This window comes from Giraffa tippelskirchi, chromosome 1 (assembly GCF_054371585.1).
Source record: "Giraffa tippelskirchi isolate mGirTip1 chromosome 1, T2T-mGirTip1v1.2.pri, whole genome shotgun sequence".
Lineage (NCBI taxonomy): Eukaryota > Metazoa > Chordata > Mammalia > Artiodactyla > Giraffidae > Giraffa > Giraffa tippelskirchi.
In genome coordinates, this window is record NC_137275.1 from 34,730,677 (window position 1) to 34,749,699 (window position 19,023).

At 33.6% G+C, this 19,023-nt stretch overlaps 1 protein-coding gene across 2 annotated transcripts in view; it reads left to right on the forward strand.

The window, feature by feature from the left end:
• Window positions 1-19,023, forward strand: part of TECRL (trans-2,3-enoyl-CoA reductase like) — a 120,233-nt gene that overhangs the window by 85,865 nt on the left and 15,345 nt on the right. For both annotated transcript variants that reach the window (XM_081505996.1, XM_081505910.1), the window contains exon 8: window positions 7,739-7,782. In XM_081505996.1, the coding sequence (XP_081362122.1) occupies window positions 7,739-7,782 (44 nt within the window). The remainder of the gene's footprint in view (window positions 1-7,738; window positions 7,783-19,023) is intronic.

The window sequence follows — 19,023 nt, forward strand, 5'->3', positions numbered from 1 at the left end:
ACACATTTGAATGCAGAGTTCCAAAGAATAGTAAGAAGAGATAAGAAAGCCTTCCTCAGTGATCAATGCAAAGAAATAGAGGAAAAAACAGAACAGGGAAGACTAGAGATCTCTTCAAGAAAAGTAGAGATACCAAAGGAACATTTCATGCAAAGATGGGCTCAATAAAGGACAGAAATGGTATGGGCCTAAGAGAAGCAGAAGATATCAAGGGAAAGTGGCAAGAATACACAGAAGAATTATACAAAATAGATCTTCATGACCAAGATAACCACGATGGTGTGATCATACACCTAGAGCCAGACATCATGAAGTCCGAAGTCAAGTGAGCCTTAGGAAACATCACTACGAATAAAGTCAGTAGAGGTGATGCAATTCCCACTGAGCTATTTCAAATCCTAAAAGATGATTCTGTGAAAGTGGTACACTTAATATGGCAGCAAATTTGGAAAACTCAGCCATAGCCACAGGACTGGGAAAGTTCAGTTTTCATTCCAGTTCCAAAGAAAGGCAATATCAAATAATGTTCAAACTACCGCACAATTGCACTCATTCACATGCTAGCAAAGTAATACTAATTTTTTTCCAAGCCAGGTTTCAACAGTACATGAACTGAGAACTTCCAGATGTTCAAGCTGGATTTGGAAAATGCAAAGGAACCAGAGATCAAATTGTCAACATCCATTGGATCATAGAAAAAGAAAGAGAGTTCCAGGAAAACATCTATTTCTGCTTTACTGACTATGCCAAAGCCTTTAACTGTGTGGATCACAGAAAACTGGAAAATTCTTAAAGAGATGGGAATAAATACCAGACCACCTGACCTGCCTCTTGAGAAATCTGTATGCAGGTCAGGAAGCAACAGTTAGAACTGGACATGGAACAATGGAGTGGTTCCAAATTGGGAGAAGAATATGTCAAGGCTGTATATTGTCACCTTGCTTATTTAAATTATAGAGTACATCACGAGAAATGCCAGGCTTTCTGACGCACAAGCTCGAATCAAGACTGCCAGGATTTGAAATATCAGTAACCTCAGATATGCAGATAACACCACCCTTATGGCAGAAAGTGAAGACGAACTAAGGAGCTCTTGATAAAAGTGAAAGAGGAGAGTGAAAAAGCTGGTTTAAAACTCAACATTCAAAAAACTAAGATCATTGCATCTGGTCACATCATTCATGGCAAACAGATTGGGAAAGAATGGAAACAGTGACAGATTTTATTTTCTTGGGCTCCAAAATCACTGCAGATGGTGATTGTAGCCATGACATTAAAGAACGCTTGCACCTTGGAAGAAAAGCTATGAGCAACTTAAACAATACATTAAAAAGCGGAGACATTATCATGCCAACAAAGATCTGTCTATTCAAAGCTATGTTTTTTCCAGTAGTCATGTATGGATGTGTGGGTTGGACTGTAAAGAAAGCTGAGCACTGAAGAATTGATGCTTTTGAACTGTGGTGTTGGGAAGACTCTTGAGAGTTCCTTGGACTGCAATGAGATACAACCAGTCCATCATAAAGGAAATCAGTCCTGAATATTCATTGGAAGGACTGATGCTGAAGCTGAAATTCCAATCCTTTGGCCACCTGATGCCAAGAATGGACTCACTGGAAAAGGTCCAGGTGCTGGGAAAGATTGAAAGCAGGAGAAGGGGATGACAGAGGATGAGATGGTTGGATGGCATCACCGACTCAATGACCATGAGTTTGAGCAAGTGCTGGGAGTTGGTGATGGACAGGGAGGCCTGGGGTGCTACATTCCATGAAGTCACAAAGTGTCGGACATGACTGAGTGTCTGAACTGAACTGAGAAAAGCTTCAATTTCTTAAATTGATAGCTTCTTCGTGTGCATTGACTGCTCTAACAGAATACCACAGACTGGCTTGAACCAGAGGAATTATTTCTCACAAATATTCAGTCTGGAAAGTCCAAGATCAAGGTGCTGGCAGGTGGGGTTCTCTAGTGGGGACTCTCTTCCTGACTTGCCGATGCCTCCCTTATCATTGACTGCTCACGTGGTGGAGAGCAAAAGCAAGCTCTCTGGCATCTCTCAAAGACACTAGTCCAATCACAAGGGTCCTATTCTCATGACCTCATCCCAACTTAATTCCCCAAAGTTCCATCTCTAAATACAATTTTATTAAAACTTATGGCTTCAACATCTAACTATTAGGGGGCACCATTAAACCTATAGCAATAGTGGTGGGGGCCTACAATAATTAGCTCATGTTGATGGAATTCTCCAGGCCAGAATACTGGAGTAGGTAGCCTTTCCCTTCTCCAGGGGATCTTCCCAACCCTAGGAATGTGTCCTAGGATAATTAGCCCACATTGCAGCCTAATAATGGGATCCAGCAGATCTAACTTTGAGATATGATTATGACATTTGTTACATTTAATTTTTTCCTCAGAATTTCACTTTTCTGCTTTAATGCTACAAAAATATCTACCCTGCATTCATTATCTCTGCCAAAGATTTTTAAAGAGTGATTCTTTCCCTTTTATAATGTTTGCTTAGAATTTAAGGTTAAACTTTTTGATTCTACATTGAAAATGAAATGAATGAAAAAGTCACTCAGTCGTGTCTGACTCTTTGCAATCCCATGGTATATACAGTCAATGGAATTCTCTAGCTCAGAATACTGGAGTGGGTAGCCTCTCCCTTTTCCAGGGGATCTTCCTAACCGAGGGATCAAACCCAAGTCTCCCGCATTGCAGAGAGATTCTCTACCAGCTGAGCCACAGGGAAAACCCAATGCTGTTCCTCCAAAGTAGGACTACTCTACACTATCTATTTTTTTAATTTATTTTTTATTGGAGTATAGTGATTTACAAAATTGTGTTAGTTTCTGCTCTAAGGCAAATTGAATCAGTTATACATACACATATATCCACTCCTTTTCAGATTCTATCCCCATAAAGGTCATTAGAGTATATTGAATAGAATTTCCTGTGCTATACAGGAGGTTCTTATTATCTCTTTTATATATGCTGCCGTTGCTTAGTCACTTCAGTTGTGTTAGACTCTGTGTGACCCTATGGACTGTAGCGCTCCAGGATCCTCTGTCCATGGAACTCTCCAGGCAAGAATACTGGAATGGGTTGCCATGCCCTCCTCCAGGGTATTTTTCCAAACCAGGGATCAAACCTGGGTTTCCTTCATTGCAGGAAGATTCTTTACCCTTGAGCCACTAGGGAAGCCCCTATTTTATACATGAAGTGAAGTGAAAGTCTCTCCTTGGGACCCCATGTACTGTAGCCTGCCAAGCTCCTCTCCATGGAATTCTCCAGGCAAGGTTCTGGAGTGAGTAGCCATTCCCTTCTCCAGATCTTCCTAATCCATGGATCAAATCCAGGTCTCCCACATTGCAGGTGGATTCTTTACCATATAAGCCACCAGGGAAGCCCAGGAATACTGGAGTGGGTAGCCTTTCTACAGCAGATCTTCCTGATCCAGGAATCGAACTGGTGTCCCCTGCATTGCACGAAGATTCTTCACCAGCTGAATTGTGTATATGTTAACCCCAGTCTCCCAATTTGTCCCTCTCCCACTTTGCCCTTTTGTAACCATAAGTATGTTTTCTACTCTGTGACTCTATTTCTGGTTTGTAAATAGGCTTATATATGGAATTTGAAAAAAAAAAAGTGGTACAAATTACATTATCTTTAAATGAGATGAACTAAATCTGAAAACACAGACAAGCACAAAAACTTTTCAAACAAGAATTTTAAAACTAGATAATTAAAAATCCATTCCTAAATCAGTATTGAATCTAAAAGCAAAAATACTAACATTATAGAAAAGACTATGACAAAAAGAGTAAAGATACAAATCAAAAATGTTTCAGCCAAGTATTTATAATCTTATTAAATATTCATACTTAATGAAAATAAAAAAGCATACTAATTAAACAAGTTAGAAGTTATTTTATATTAAAACATTGTAATCAAACTGTGTGTTATATTAAGTTCAGGTATTTAAGGGTTGCAGAAGATTTGAGCCAATTTTTGTATTATTTCCATTGAAAATTTTCTTTAAAACCTGAATGCTTACAATGTAATGTAATCTTTCATTTAACCCTCACAATTATAAAAAAGAAACAATGATTGTATTTTTATATGTGTCTAATTTTTGCATCATATTTTTCTGTGCTCTCACTTTATATATGTTCTTTTGACATTAGGCTGGCCAAAAAGTTCATTTATTTTTTCCCATAAGATAGCTGCAGTCTGCTTAGTTGTCTTTAACTTCATTCAAAACAATTCTGTTAGATTTTATTATGACACCTGCCATTACAGTGTGCAGTTTAAAAAAAAAAATACTTATAGAAATTGGTGAATTTTTATGTAGCCTTTTCATATTGAAGATGGAACACAAAATGCGACATTTTTGGCACCTTTTGTGTTATTATTTCAAGAAAGGTAAAAACACAACTAAAACACAAAAATAGATTTACACCATGTATAGAGAAGGTACTGTGTCTGATCAAATGTTTCAAAAATGGTTTGCAAAGTTTTGTGCTGGAGATTTCCTGCTGGATGATGCTCCATGGTTGGGTAGACCAGTTGCAGTTGACAGTCATCAAATTGAGATGCTAACTGAAAAAATCAGTGGGAGATAGCTGATACACTCAATATATCCAAATAGAGTGCTGAAAATCATTTGTACCAACTTGGTTATGTTAATCACTTTGATGTTTGTATTCTACAGAAGTTAAGAGGAAAAAAATCTTCTTGACTACACTTCCACATGTGATTCTTTATTTAAACATATAGAGAAACATTCCATTTTTAAAACAAACTGTGACAGGCAATGAAATGTGGATACTCTGCAACCATGTGGTACAGAAGTGACTATGGGACAAGCAAAAGGAACCACCACCAGCCACACCAAAGTTTGGTCTTCATCCAAAGGATGTGATGCCATGTATATGGTGGGATTGAAAGGTTCTATTATGAACTCCTTCTGAAAAACCAAATGATTAATTCTAAAAAGTATTCCTCCCAATTAGACCGACTGAAAGCAGCACTTGACGAAAAGTGTCCAGAATTAGTCAATAGAAAATGCATAATCTTCCATCAGGATAACAGAAGACTGCATGTTTCTTTGATGACTAGGCAAAAACTGTTAAAGCTTTATCTCTGCCATATTCACCAGACGTTGTACCTCTGGGTGTCCATTTATTTCGACCTTTACAGATTCTCTTAATGCAAAAAAGTTCAATTCCCTGTAAGGCTGTAAAAGGCACCTGGAATAGTTCTTTGCTCAAGAAAATAAAAAGGTTTGGGAAGATGGGATTATGAAGTTTCTTGAAAAATAGCAGAAGGTAGTGGAACAAAATGGTGAATATGATGTTCAGTAAAGTTCTTGGTGAAAATGAAAAATGTGTCTTTTATTTTTAACTTAAAAATGTGAAGGAACTTTTTGAACCACCCAGTACATACTCAAGTGTTTAGTTCAGGATATTTTTTATTTACTACATACATGATATTAAAATTTTCTGTTATTTTCATGTTGTTATAATTTAAATTATTGTTCTTTGGCCGTTGTATCAATTATTTTTTAAACCTCTTTCTATATTCTTTGTAAAAATTGTTCCACATTTTTATAGCCTTATTCTCAATAGATTTGACTGCATAAAATAAATAGCATCTGCACATTTACATACATTAACTTAAATGAAAAGCAATTTATTGGTATGTATTTCCAACACATATACCATTAGGAAGATCATTTTACATACTTGAACAATAATTGAAATAAATAAGAAAAATATATTATCATAATTGAACTGCCCGATGGCAAGAACATTCTATTAACTACAAACCAGAATGCATATGTACAGGAAGCTTAATATATAAAAATGTTTAGTCTCAGAAGCACTCAAGAAAAACTGACCTACGTTTTGCTGATCTAAATGTGAAATATTATATAAATTATAAAAACATTATAGACAGTTTTAATGGTATCTAATATTTTTTCTGGAAAGTTTTTTTCAAATTATATTATCTGTAACTTATTTTGGGAAATAAATACAAAAATATTTTAAAATTACACTCTTTGGTCCAATACCTTTTTATCACATCAACATTTATTCTCACTAAAAATGAAAACAAAACAAAAAAATGAAAACAAAGCATATCTTCACAGTCTTGATGCATGAATGGTTCTGAACCCCTCTCTTCTATGTGTTAATATCTATTCACGTTTTAGATAAAAGTTCAGTTATGTATTGAAAGTCCTCCCTGATCTCCCTGATTACAACAAATCTCTCCTTTTATCTCTTAAATTAAATATTGCATAGGTCCACCTATGCAATATTTAGAATATATTTAATATAATTACATTATATTAATAAATATATAATATTCATATTAAATTTTATGAACCACATTATACAATATGATGCAATTTCTATCATACCTTTGACAATGAATGTTTATAATATCAGAATAGTCTTTAAATATATTCTCATGTTAAAAAATTCAAGATTCAAAATAAGTAATTACACTAATGTGTATTTTAGATGTGTTTACAAAAATACAATTTATTGGGTTGGCCAAAAATTAGTTTCCAATTTTTCCATAAGATGTTACAGGAAAATATGAATGGATTTTTTTTTTGGCCAACCCAATACATAAAACTAGAAGAAATGCAACTATTAATATAGATAATGAACTTATTAGAAAACTCCATTTTCATTATTTTCTATATTCCAACTTCTCCAGTATAAACAAGGTGAATTTAGAACTCTGCTTCAAATTCCATTTTGTCCATTACTCTTCAAGATTTGACAAATTATGTAAAATATACATATGTATATATATTTTACCAAATGGTGAGAAAAATAATATTTGCTCCATGTATTTGCTTTTATGTTGAAAATATATAAAACACGTAAAATACTGCCTGTTGCAAAACATCAATGCAAAAATAAAAATTATTTTTTAATTTAATTTATGTATTTTAATTGGAGGCTAATTACTTCACAATATTGTAGTGGTTTTTGCCATACATTGACATGAAAAATTATTATTATTAGCATTTTTCTTTTTATTGTTGAACATTAAAAAGAGATATTATTGATTTCATTTACATACTAGGTCATACTAATGTACTTTTACAGTGACAAACAAGTGGCTTCCCAAGTGGTCCAGTGCTTAAGAATCCACCTTGCCGTGCAGGGGACACTAGTCAATCTCTGGTCTGGGAAGATTCCATATGCTGCAAAGCAACAAAGCCTGTGCATCACAATGACTGATCCTGTGCTCTAGAGCCCTGAAGCCACAACTGCTGAAGCCACTGTGCCCAGAGCCTGTGCTCTGCAACAAGAGAAGCCACCACAACAAGTCCCCACACTACAGCTAGAGAGAAGCCTGTGCACAGGAAAGAGGACTCAATGCATCCAAAAATAAAACTAAATTAATTCATTAAAAATTAGTGAAAAACAAGATAGATCAAATCTGCTTTAAAAAAGTTTAATAATAAAAATTATGAATAGACTCCATTTATATTCTAAATATCATTAAGTCACTAGAAGAAAAGTGTATGTAGAAAGCAAGAATATTACCATCTTTGTAGATTGCAAAAGTATCATTCCAAAAGGTCAATTACATATCACACAGTGCTTTCGATTTAGAGGGTAGTGATAGTCAATAAACCTTGCCTGAATTATGTCTACAATATATAAATCCAAAAAATGAGTGTTGTTTATCTTTTTCTGCTTTCTAGCATTTGGATACAGGCAAGTCACAGTATCTGCTATCAATTTTCTGGTATGTATTATTTATATTACTTGCTATTCATGCTCTAATCATGGCATTATTATGAATTCAAATAGACTGCATTTGAGAATTTGTCATATAGAAAATGTGATTTATTTTTATATCATATACATAATGGTATTAAATGAAATAAATCAAATACCTTCCCATAATCAAGTCATTAGTCTCTAAGTCTTTTATTCAAAATGTTCTACTCATCTTAAAGGATGACTAGAATTATTTGAAATACAATAAATTTTGAGAAAAAATTGAACTCAGTGATTCTTCCTGTTGTCTTCACATTTACCAACTTACAAACTGCTAAGAGCAAAAAGTTTACAAGTCTACCTGATGAACAACCAAAATACGTTGGCTTAATTGTTAAGTAATTCTGAATGAAAATAAAGTCTATTTTTGTGAATGAAAGAGGGCTCTTTACTAATTGTCCTCAGTCCAGGTCTTTAGATCGTTCTATTTAACTTCACATATGCATTGCCTGAATCTGATATGAATCAATATGATTACAAAAGATTCTTCATAATTTCTGAAGTGTATTTATTACTGTATTAGATACATATTTAGTTCTGCATGTCATATATTAATTCCATGCTTTTATTCTTCATTCATGTTTTCCCTCATTCTTGTCCCTAATACACTGATAAACACACATGATTCACATATATGACAAGGTCCTTTGTGAAGTTTGTACTGAACAACTTATACCCCACCATTTCATACAGGCCCAAATTGAACATTTACCTTTGTAAAAAGCTCTCTTATGAACCTCTGTATGTGTGTATACCGACTTGATGGACATGAGTATGAATAAGCTCCAGGAGTTGGTGATGGACTAGGAAGCCTGGCATGCTGCAGTCCATGGAGTCACAAAGAGTCAGACACGACTGAGTGACTGAACTGATCTATGTATACACACATACACACACACACATATATGTGTGTGTGTGTGTGTGTATGTGTGTACACATAGAATTAACAATTTAGTTAAGAACATACACTACTGTGCTGGCTGTGAGAGGGGCAGGTTGTGCCACTGTCTTTTTAGCACCTAGTATGAAAGCTATTTAAAATATTCCTCAATAGAAAAAGGAACCACCCTACACTGCTGGTAGGAATGTAAATTGGTGCAGCCACTATGGAAAACAGTATGGAGGTTTCTTAAAGAACTGAAACTAGAGTTACCATTTGTTTCAACAATTGCACTCCTGGGCACACATCTGGGAAAACTCGAATTCAAAAAGATAACGTCCATCCAAAATGATACTAGCACTATCTACAATAGCTAAGATATGAAGTAATCTAAGTGCCTATTGACAGATGAATGGATAAAGAACATGTGGTATATATAAATATATATTTATGGGATATTATTCTGTCATAAGAAAGAATTAAACAATGCCAGTTGCAGCAACATGGATGGACGTAGAGATTATCATACTGAGTGGAGCAGGTTAGAGAAAGACAAATATCGTATCATATCATGTATGTTGAATCTAAAATATAATAAAAAGCAGAAACAGACTCACAGGCATAGAAAACAAACGTACAGTTACAAAAGGGGTGAGTGGAGTGGGGGAAGGCATAAATTAGGAGTTTGGGATTGCAGATGCAAGCAGCTGTGTCTGAACTACACGGCCTAGTGTATAGCACAGGGACAATAGTCAATAAGTGAAGTGAAGCCGCTCAGTTGTGTCCAACTTTTTGTGACTCCATGAACTGTAGCCTACCAGGCTCCTCCATCCATGGGATTTTCCAGACAAGAGTATTGGAGTGGGTTACCATTTCCTTCTCCAGGGGATCTTCCCAACCCAGGGATCGGACCTAGGTCTCCCGCATTGCAGGTAGATGCTTTACCGTCTGAGCCACCAGGGAAGCCAAGCCATAATGTACAATAGTCAATATCTTGTAATGAACTATAATGGAAAAGTTAAAAAAAAAAAAAAACAAATGAAATAAAAAGGTCCACTAGTCCTACCACTTCTTAATAATAATGTAGGTAAGATACATTTAACTTTTACAAATAAAATAGGATAGTGAGATATAAACTTTAGGAAATTGATTGTAAAACAGAATATAATCACTAATGTGTTTATTAAGTTTGTATATAATCACCTAAAATTGAAGATTTCTACCATATCAGAGTTGGACATTACTGAGTGACTGAGAACACATGCACTATATCATTAAGAGCCTAACAGCCTATGGTTCATATGCGTGTGTGCTAAGTCACTTCAGTCATGTTCAACTCTTTGTGATCCTATGGACTACAGTCCAATAGGTTTCCTCTGTCCATGGGTTTTTCCCGGTGAGAATACTGGAGTGGAGTTTCATGCCCTCCTCCAGAGAATCTTTCTGACCGGTATCAAACTTGATAGTTCATATAGCCTGTTATTTATATTTTAGGTGGTGAAATTTATATTTTGAGTGATAATTAATTTTTTTTAAACTGAATTAAATAAATTATTAGATAAATAATAAATAAAATTTAAATTGTAAAACTAAAATTTGAGAAAAATTCATATTTGAGTGATGGAAATATATTTTTCTCCCTGGTTTTACTTCTGTGTCTTCATTGTCACCATTAGTTATTCACTCATTTAGGCTGAGCGTTTTTTTCCTCATTACTAAAATGCAAATATTCTTGGAAAACTAATAAATTGGGCTCTTATCAAGAAGTTATAGCTGCTCTTATAACATATAGCTAAAAAAAAACATTGTGCATAGAACAATAATTTCTGATTAGGGGAGAAGAATCTGGGAATGATATATGATAGGTTTTAATAAAGGTGGAAGAGAGTGGGTCCCTGCTGTGGAAACCACAGAAAGGCTAGGGAAGTGCTTGTATTTAGTATTTGTGGATAAGATAAATGTGGGAAGAAAAAGGATGTACCAAACTTAAATATTTTCATCACTTTGCTCAGACTTGGACTTGACAATTTTTTTTCTGATACTTTTCTGACTATTGGGAGACATCAATAAAAAAATTTACATTTATTCCTTATTGGAAATTTAAAATCTATGATTCTATATTTTCTTATCATTTTAGTTTCTACTCAAAGCCCCTGATATATCTGATATAAATAATAACATAAAAAGGAATCAAGTTTTGTACCTAAATCAGGCTGAACTCACTGCTTCCTAAATAACTTGCTTTAAAAAAAGCTAGTTTAATAAATTGATTATATAAATTAATACAGATATTATATTTTCTTATTTCATCATAATTTATTATAATTATCCTTATTTTCTCACCTAAAACTGATTTATACCTAAGCAAAATAATGATTTAAATTAAAATCAGCTGTTACTATAAACAAAAAATTGTCATTTGAAATAAAACTATCAAAATATATAATTATACATTATCAGTACAGTTCAGCCGCTCAGTTGCGTCTGACTCTTTGCGACCCCATGAATTGCAGCACGCCAGGCCTCTCTGTCCATCACTAACTCCGGAGTCTACCCAAACCCATGTCCATTGAGTCGGTGATTCCATCCAGCCATCTCATCCTCTGTCGTCCCCTTCTCCTCCTGCCCTCAATTCTTCCTAGCATTAGGGTCTTTTCCAATGAGTCAACTCTTCGCATGAGGTGGCCAAAGTATTGGAGTTTCAGCTTCAACATCAGTCCTTCCAATGAACACCCAGGACTGATCGCCTTTAGGAAGGACTGGCTGGATCTCCTTGCAGTCCAAGAGACTCTCAAGAGTCTTCTCCAACAACACAGTTCAAAAGCATCAATTCTTCGGCACTCAGCTTTCTTCACCGTCCAACTCTCACATCCATACATGACCACTGGAAAAACCATAGCCTTGACTAGACGGACCTTTGTTGGCAAAGTAATGTCTCTGCTTTTCAATATGCTATCTAGGTTGGTCATAACCTACTTTCCATGGAGTAAGCGTCTTTTAAATTTATCAGTGCAATCACCATCTGCAGTGATTTTGGAGCCCAAAAATATAGTCTGACACTGTGTCCACTGTTTCCCCATCTATTTCCCATGAAGTGATGGGACAAGATGCCATGATCTTAGTTTTCTGAATGTTGAGCTTTAAGTCGACTTTTACACTCTCCTCTTTCACTTTCATCAAGAGGCTCTTTAGTTCTTTTTCGCTTTCTGCCATAAGGGTGGTGTCATCTGCATATCTGAGGTTATTGATATTTCTCCCAGCAATCCTGATTCCAGCTTGTGTTTCTTCCAGCCCAGCATTTCTCATGATGTACTCTGCATATAAGTTAAATAAGCAGGGTGACAATATACAGCCTTGATGTACTCCTTTTCTTATATGGAACCAGTCTGTTGTTCCATGTCCAGTTCTAGCTGTTGCTTCCTGACCTGCATACAGGTTTCTCAAGAGACAGATCAGATGGTCTGGTATTCCCATCTCTTTCAGAATTTTCCACACTTTATTGTGATCCACACAGTCAAAGGCCTTGGCATAGTCAATAAAGCAGAAATAGATGTTTTTCTGGAACTCACTTGCTTTTTCGATGATCCAGCGGATATTGGCAATTTGATCTCTGGTTCCTCTGCCTTTTCTAAAACCAGTTTGAACATCGGGAAGTTCACGGTTCACGTATTGCTGAAGCCTGGCTTGGAGAATTTTGATCATTACTTTACTAGCGTGTGATATAAGTGCAATTGTGCAGTAGTTCAAGCATTCTTTGGCATTGCCTTTCTTTGGGATTGGAATGAAAACTGACCTTTTCCAGTTCTGTGGCCAGTGCTGAGTTTTCCAGATTTGCTGGCATATTGAATGCAGCACTTTCACAGCATCATCTTTCAGGATTTGAAATAGCTCAACTGGAATTCCATCACCTCCACTAGCTTTGTTTGTAGTGATGCTTTCTAAGGCCCACTTGACTTCACACTCCAGGATGTCTGGCTCTAGGTGAGTGACCACACCATTGTGATTATCTGTGTCGTGAAGATCTTTTTTGTACAGTTCTTCCGTGTATTCTTGCCACCTCTTCTTAATATCTTCTGCCTCTGTTATGTCCCTACCATTTCTGTCCCTTATGGAGCCCACCTTTAAATGAAATATTCCCTTGGTATCTCTAATTTTCTTGAAGAGATCTCTAGTCTTTCCCATTCTGTTGTTTTCCTCTATTTCTTTGCATTGATCGCTGAGGAAGGCTTTCTTATCTCTCCTTGATATTCTTTGGAACTCTTCATTCAGATGGGAATATCTTTCCTTTTCTCCTTTGCTTTTTGCTTCTCTTCTTTTCCCAGCATTTGTAAGGCCTCCTCAGACAGCCATTTTGCTTTTTTTGCATTTCTTTTCCATGGGGATGGTCTTGATCCCTGTCTCCTGTACATTGTCACGAACCTCTGTCCATAGTATATTTTATATATGTATATATAATATACATATATTAATATATAATATCAAGCTAATGTAAAAAACTCCTCAAAATAATCATCGCTAGTTTTCTAACAATGAACTACATAGTTACTGCGTGTAAAATATATTTATTTTTAAAATTTTACTTTATTGTGCTATTCTTACACTATTTTCTTATTGTATATGTGCATACTATTATGTTATACAGTACTTCATAAAAGCTCTGTGGATTAAAAACAATGCAGATATACCCAAAATTGTAATGAGATGTGTCAGAAAAATAAAGATATCCTATTTTTTAAGCATTAAATCAATTCCAAAATCAGACTTTGAGGTACAATTTACTGAGTTAAAATATCATCTGTTATAGGCATTTTTATACAATAAAATACTAGATTCATGGAAAAATTAATAAAATAACTAGCAAATGTATCATTTTATCATACAATAATATGATGTGTAATATTTTATTTAAAACCATTTAGTTTTTCATTTTCAAATGTAAAGTATATTGATTAGAGCCAAGACAATACAATGGAGCCAAGATAGTCATAAGTGGTGCTGAAATGACTAGATATACACGTTAAAAAAAAAAAAATAGAAAAAAATCTAGACCTGGAACTTACACTTATCACAAGATTGACTCAAAATGGATCACAGACTTGACAATGAAACACTAAACTATACAAAACATAATCCATGAAAGGAATAACTGATAAACTAATTTATTAAATTATAAAACTGATTTGCAAAGATAATATTAAGAGAATGAGAGAGCAAGCATAGACTAGAAAAAAGATTTGCAAAGACATATCTGATGAAAGATGGTTATCCAAAATTTTTCTTTTTAAATCCTCTTAAAACTTAACAAAAGACAAATGACTTGAGTAAAAAACAGACCAAGACTTTAACCAACACTTCATCTAAGAAGATATACCAATGACAAATAAGCATATGAAAAGATGCTCCACATTATTTTCATCAAGGAAATGCAAATTAAAACAAAATAAGATATCACAATATACCTATTAGAATAGCCTAAATCCAGAACATTAATTATATCAATGCTGGAGAGGATGTGGAATAACAGGAACTATCATTTCTGCTGATGAGGACAGTAAAGCCATTTAAAAAAGACTGGTATTTCTTACAAAACTAGATTTATTCTTACCATGTGATCCAGGAAGCATGTTTATTAGTATTCTGTAGAGGGGTTGAAAACATTTCTCTATGCAAAACCTTGCATAGGGATGTTTAAAGCAGATTTATTGACAGCTGACAAATTTTGGAAGCAGTAATGGTTAGCTTTCAATAGCTGAATGGATAAATAAACTGTGGTACATCTGGACAATGAAATAGCATTCACTGTTAAAAGGAAATGAGCTATCAATCCATGAAAAACTATGGAGAAATCTAAAGGTATATTTAAACCAATCTGAAAAGCTTATATATACCATGTGATTCTAACTCTATGGCATTCTGGAATAGGAAAAACTGTAGTGATAGTTTTAAAAAAAAAGTCAGTGGTTTTCAGGAGTTGGAGAGAGAGGGATAAACAGGAAAGGTACAGTACAGAGTAAAGTGACAATACTTTATATAATATGGGAGTCATAGATGTCATACATTTGTCCAAATCCACAGAATGTACAACATCAAGCAAACTGTAATGTAAACTGTGCACACTGGGTAATGATGAGGTATCAGTGCATGTTCATCAAATGTAACAAATGTACCACTCTGGTGGGAGGTGTTGCTAAAGCAGGAGGTTATGCATATACAGGGGGAGGGGATGTATGAGAAATCTCTGTAACTTCTCCTGAACTTTGCTGTGTATTTTACACTACTTTAAAAAATTAACTCAATGAAAAAATCATAGGTTGGCATTCATAATTTTCAACTATATATATATATTTAAATATTTTAATAATTAATATATTGAATACATTTCTTCTGAAATACATGCATATTATCCTTTTTATGAATGGAATAATATATAAGTTGGTTTCATAATAAAAGAGTAGAGATTAGGAATTAGAATAAAGTTCTATAATTTTATGATCACAGTAATATAAATTATCATAAGTTAAAAGACTTCTTGAATGCTGAAACAGTATAATATTAGCTTATATTGTCATACAGTGTTACAGTGTATGTGATATGTCTTATCCCTTAAAGTAGAAATGAACACCTCAAAGAGAAAAAAAACATGGAAACTAAATTCCCAAGATCAGAAGCATTGATGTATTTTATGGGTGAAACTTTTTCTAATTATTTATTTACCCTGAATTTTCTTTATTCTTGAAATATGTATTAAGGAAAAATAAACATAACAAAATTATAATTATTTTATTATCATCATTATAAATAGACAAAATAAAAATATCTGAAGCTCAAGCTTATAAGTGATAGAAACATTTTAGCAGATTCTGTGTTTCAAATCAATTAGTAAAATGACTATCAAATTGCTTAAATGATAGTTACAAGATATTAAAGTTGACAATAATTAATAATACATATAAAACTGTAGGGATAACATGTATATAGAAATAAGATAGATTATATCTATCCTATAAAAATATACAGTCATAGAATAAAGATTGCTGTTTTTTTACTGTGTAAACGAAAAGGATTTTACTTTCACAATGTGACAGCCTGACTTGCTGATGGCAATAAATTCTGTATTATGGTGTTTTCTTTTCTTTTTCCTGTGGATACGTCACTTTCACTATTTAAAGCTGAGAATGCTTAACATGATGAAGCTTGTTAGAATAATATATAAATTACATACCCCAGAAAGTTGATCTCCCTCGACCCTTTTGCTCATTGACCACTGGCATATTTGCCACAATGCCAACATGCTGAGAAACAGTATAGTCGTCTCCCATTATCTGTAGGTTACACATTTCAAGGCCCTCACTAAATGTCTAAGATCTCATGTATCAGAGATATATATGATATAGAACATCACATATATGAACCCTATGCATACCATGTATTTTTTCTCAACATACCTATGGCAAAATTTAATTTATAAATTAAGCACACTAAGAGAATGTCCAAACAGAGTAGAATGACCTGAGATTTTATCATGCTACTCAGAATGGTGGACAATATAAAATCTATGAATTTTTAAATTTTGGAATTTTCTTTTCAATACTTTTGGACCACAGTTGACTGTGGTAACTGAAACCACAGAGAGTGAAACTGCAGATAAAGTCAAGGGGATATTTCACCTAGTAGTAAACAATAAGAATCTTAAGGTTGAAATGTCATATATTCTGAATCAATCACATCTTTCAACCTGAAAACAATGGGATTTAATTTGGATAGTCCTGTTTGGGCTTCCCTGGTGGCTCAGTGGTAAACAATCCTTCTGCCAAGACAGCAGGTGTAACTTCTATCATCCCTGGGTCATCAGGAATATCCCCTGGAGGAGAGAAAAGCAACCCATTCCAGTATTCTTGCCTGGAAAATACCATGGACAGAGGAGTCTTGTGGGCTACAGTCCATGGAGTCGCAAAGAGTCAGACATGACTAAACATGCACACACACACATACATTTTCAGAGAAATCTATGGAGTACAATATAATGCATAATATGTCACTTCTAATATATTAACCAAGGTCCTTTGTGTTTTATTAAACTTTAACATTCCCCACACTGTACATTGTTAAATGTTTAGTTGTGCTGATTAAAAATAAAATGGAAATCCCAGTGAACTGAGAGTACAAAGGGTGCTGAAGAAAGTAAAAATGTTTTCATTGCAAATGTTTTGAATGAAAACATTTTTTAAAAGATGATTTTTCTATGTAAAAATAGATTTTTTCTCTTCTATCAGCTTGAAATTTCATATTTAATATTTATCCACCTAATGATAATCCTGAAGAAGAGAGTGAACTATTAAATCATTCAACACCATGCAATTTTTTTAAATGAATGCTAGTGTGAGCAACAAGTAGTCAATAAATTTATATAAAATAAAGCACAAGTGAATATTTTTAAATTTAAGCCACCCATAAGCATTCAGATATAAGTCCTTTTGAATTTTTATCATTTATCATTCTAATGTTCTTTCCCACTTAGAACACTCTACCTAGTGATTTCTTTTAATTGTGGTAAAAATAATTGCATAAGATTTACTATCTTAACTATTTTTAGTGTACAGTTCAGTAGTATTAAGTATATTCAGACTGCTGTACAATTTTAAAATCTAGGCCATCTTGTTCCTCACAAGTACAGTAATTCTGGTAATATCTGTGAGTGGCTTATCTCTCTTTCTGTAAGTTGTTTAAAATATATAAACTTATTTTTAGTTATGTTAAACTTTTTGAAAAAAAAATAAAAATTGTTGCAAACTATCAATTTGTATATGAGCAACCCAACAGAAATAATTTCATATTTATGTTATATTACTATAGTGAAGAAAATCATCCTTCTTTTGAATATAATATTTGGATATAACTTCTGTAAATATATCTGGACAGTGTTTCCTTACTATTTATGATTGTCTACAACTTCCTTCATAATATGTGCTACGTAGGAGCCATAAATGGCTCAAAGTAGATAGTATTCACATATTTAATTATCTACAATAATTTACAATTTAAGGACTGTTAAATCAAATCTATTATTAGCAACTCCCACAAGCTCTAATATTTATGAAGTTGTTGTGTTAACATATAATATGCCAAATGAAGATATTTAATTTAAGGAACAGTCAACTCAGGAGAAATGTGTGAATCATGCTGAGAAATATTCCAATGTTTCAAAGTTAATGTGCCCTGAAATTTTAATCAGTGATAAAACTATATACTGAGTTTTATTGCACTGACTGAATTTCCTAATCTTAGTGCTGACCCAAGAAGAAATTAAATCAAATACTTTTATTTCAATCTATTAGCATTGCCACCTGTATGTATTCGAGTCACACATTGGCTAGACTTTGAAAACCAGTGCTTAAGGTAAAAAGTACAAATTATTACAATTCTTTAAATTCCAGTAGAGTTGCTAAATTAATGGTAAACTAAGCATCTTTAAGCATATAGAGTTGATTTTTCCCATAGAATATATATATACAATAACATTTCATTAGTAGATAGCAAAATAAAAAATGTGGTTTATTTACCAGTTTTAAAATTATCTTCTCTCATATTTCTTATTTTAGTATATTATATATTTGGGGGTGGTGGTGGTGGTGGTGGGATAAAGATGCCCAAAGACAAGTTATGGTCTTGTGCTACAAGGCTGCTCTCGTAGTCTGCCTAAAACTGAGACAAATATAACATTAAATTTAGTAATTATATGTTTTGTAATGCTGAAACTATGTGACTCAGAAACTTAGAGAAGTGAGATCAATGCAGAATAAATCTAAATCATTTAACCTCTAACAATGAAAAACAAAGGACTCGGGTTTCAAACACAGGTCCATCTATCAAAAAGCCTACAAGCTTTTAATCACATTCACATGTAAATCATTTCAAATATAAAATAATAATCTGAAAATTCAATTTTTAGCTTTGTCTTTCTAGTGGTAAATTAAAAAACTAGAAGTCTCTTCTACAATTATTTTATGCACAAATATGATTGCTAACACTCATGATTTTCTAACTTCAAATATTTTAATACATTTGGTATATTTGCTAATATTATCTTCTATGAGAATTAATCTATTGAAGTTGATTATTCCAAATGACTTTTTGTACAACAGCTCTAGGTGATGATAAATGGAGTCTTGTTTTCACTTTCAATCTATTTCTTTCCTAAAATTTAGAGAGTAGAATAATATGCCAGTCATTCAATGTTAAAGTCACCTAGAAAATAAAATCTATAGGACTCTTAGTATATGTGAAGAAATGCATTCAGAAATTGTTGAAAAGAAAAAAAAATAGATA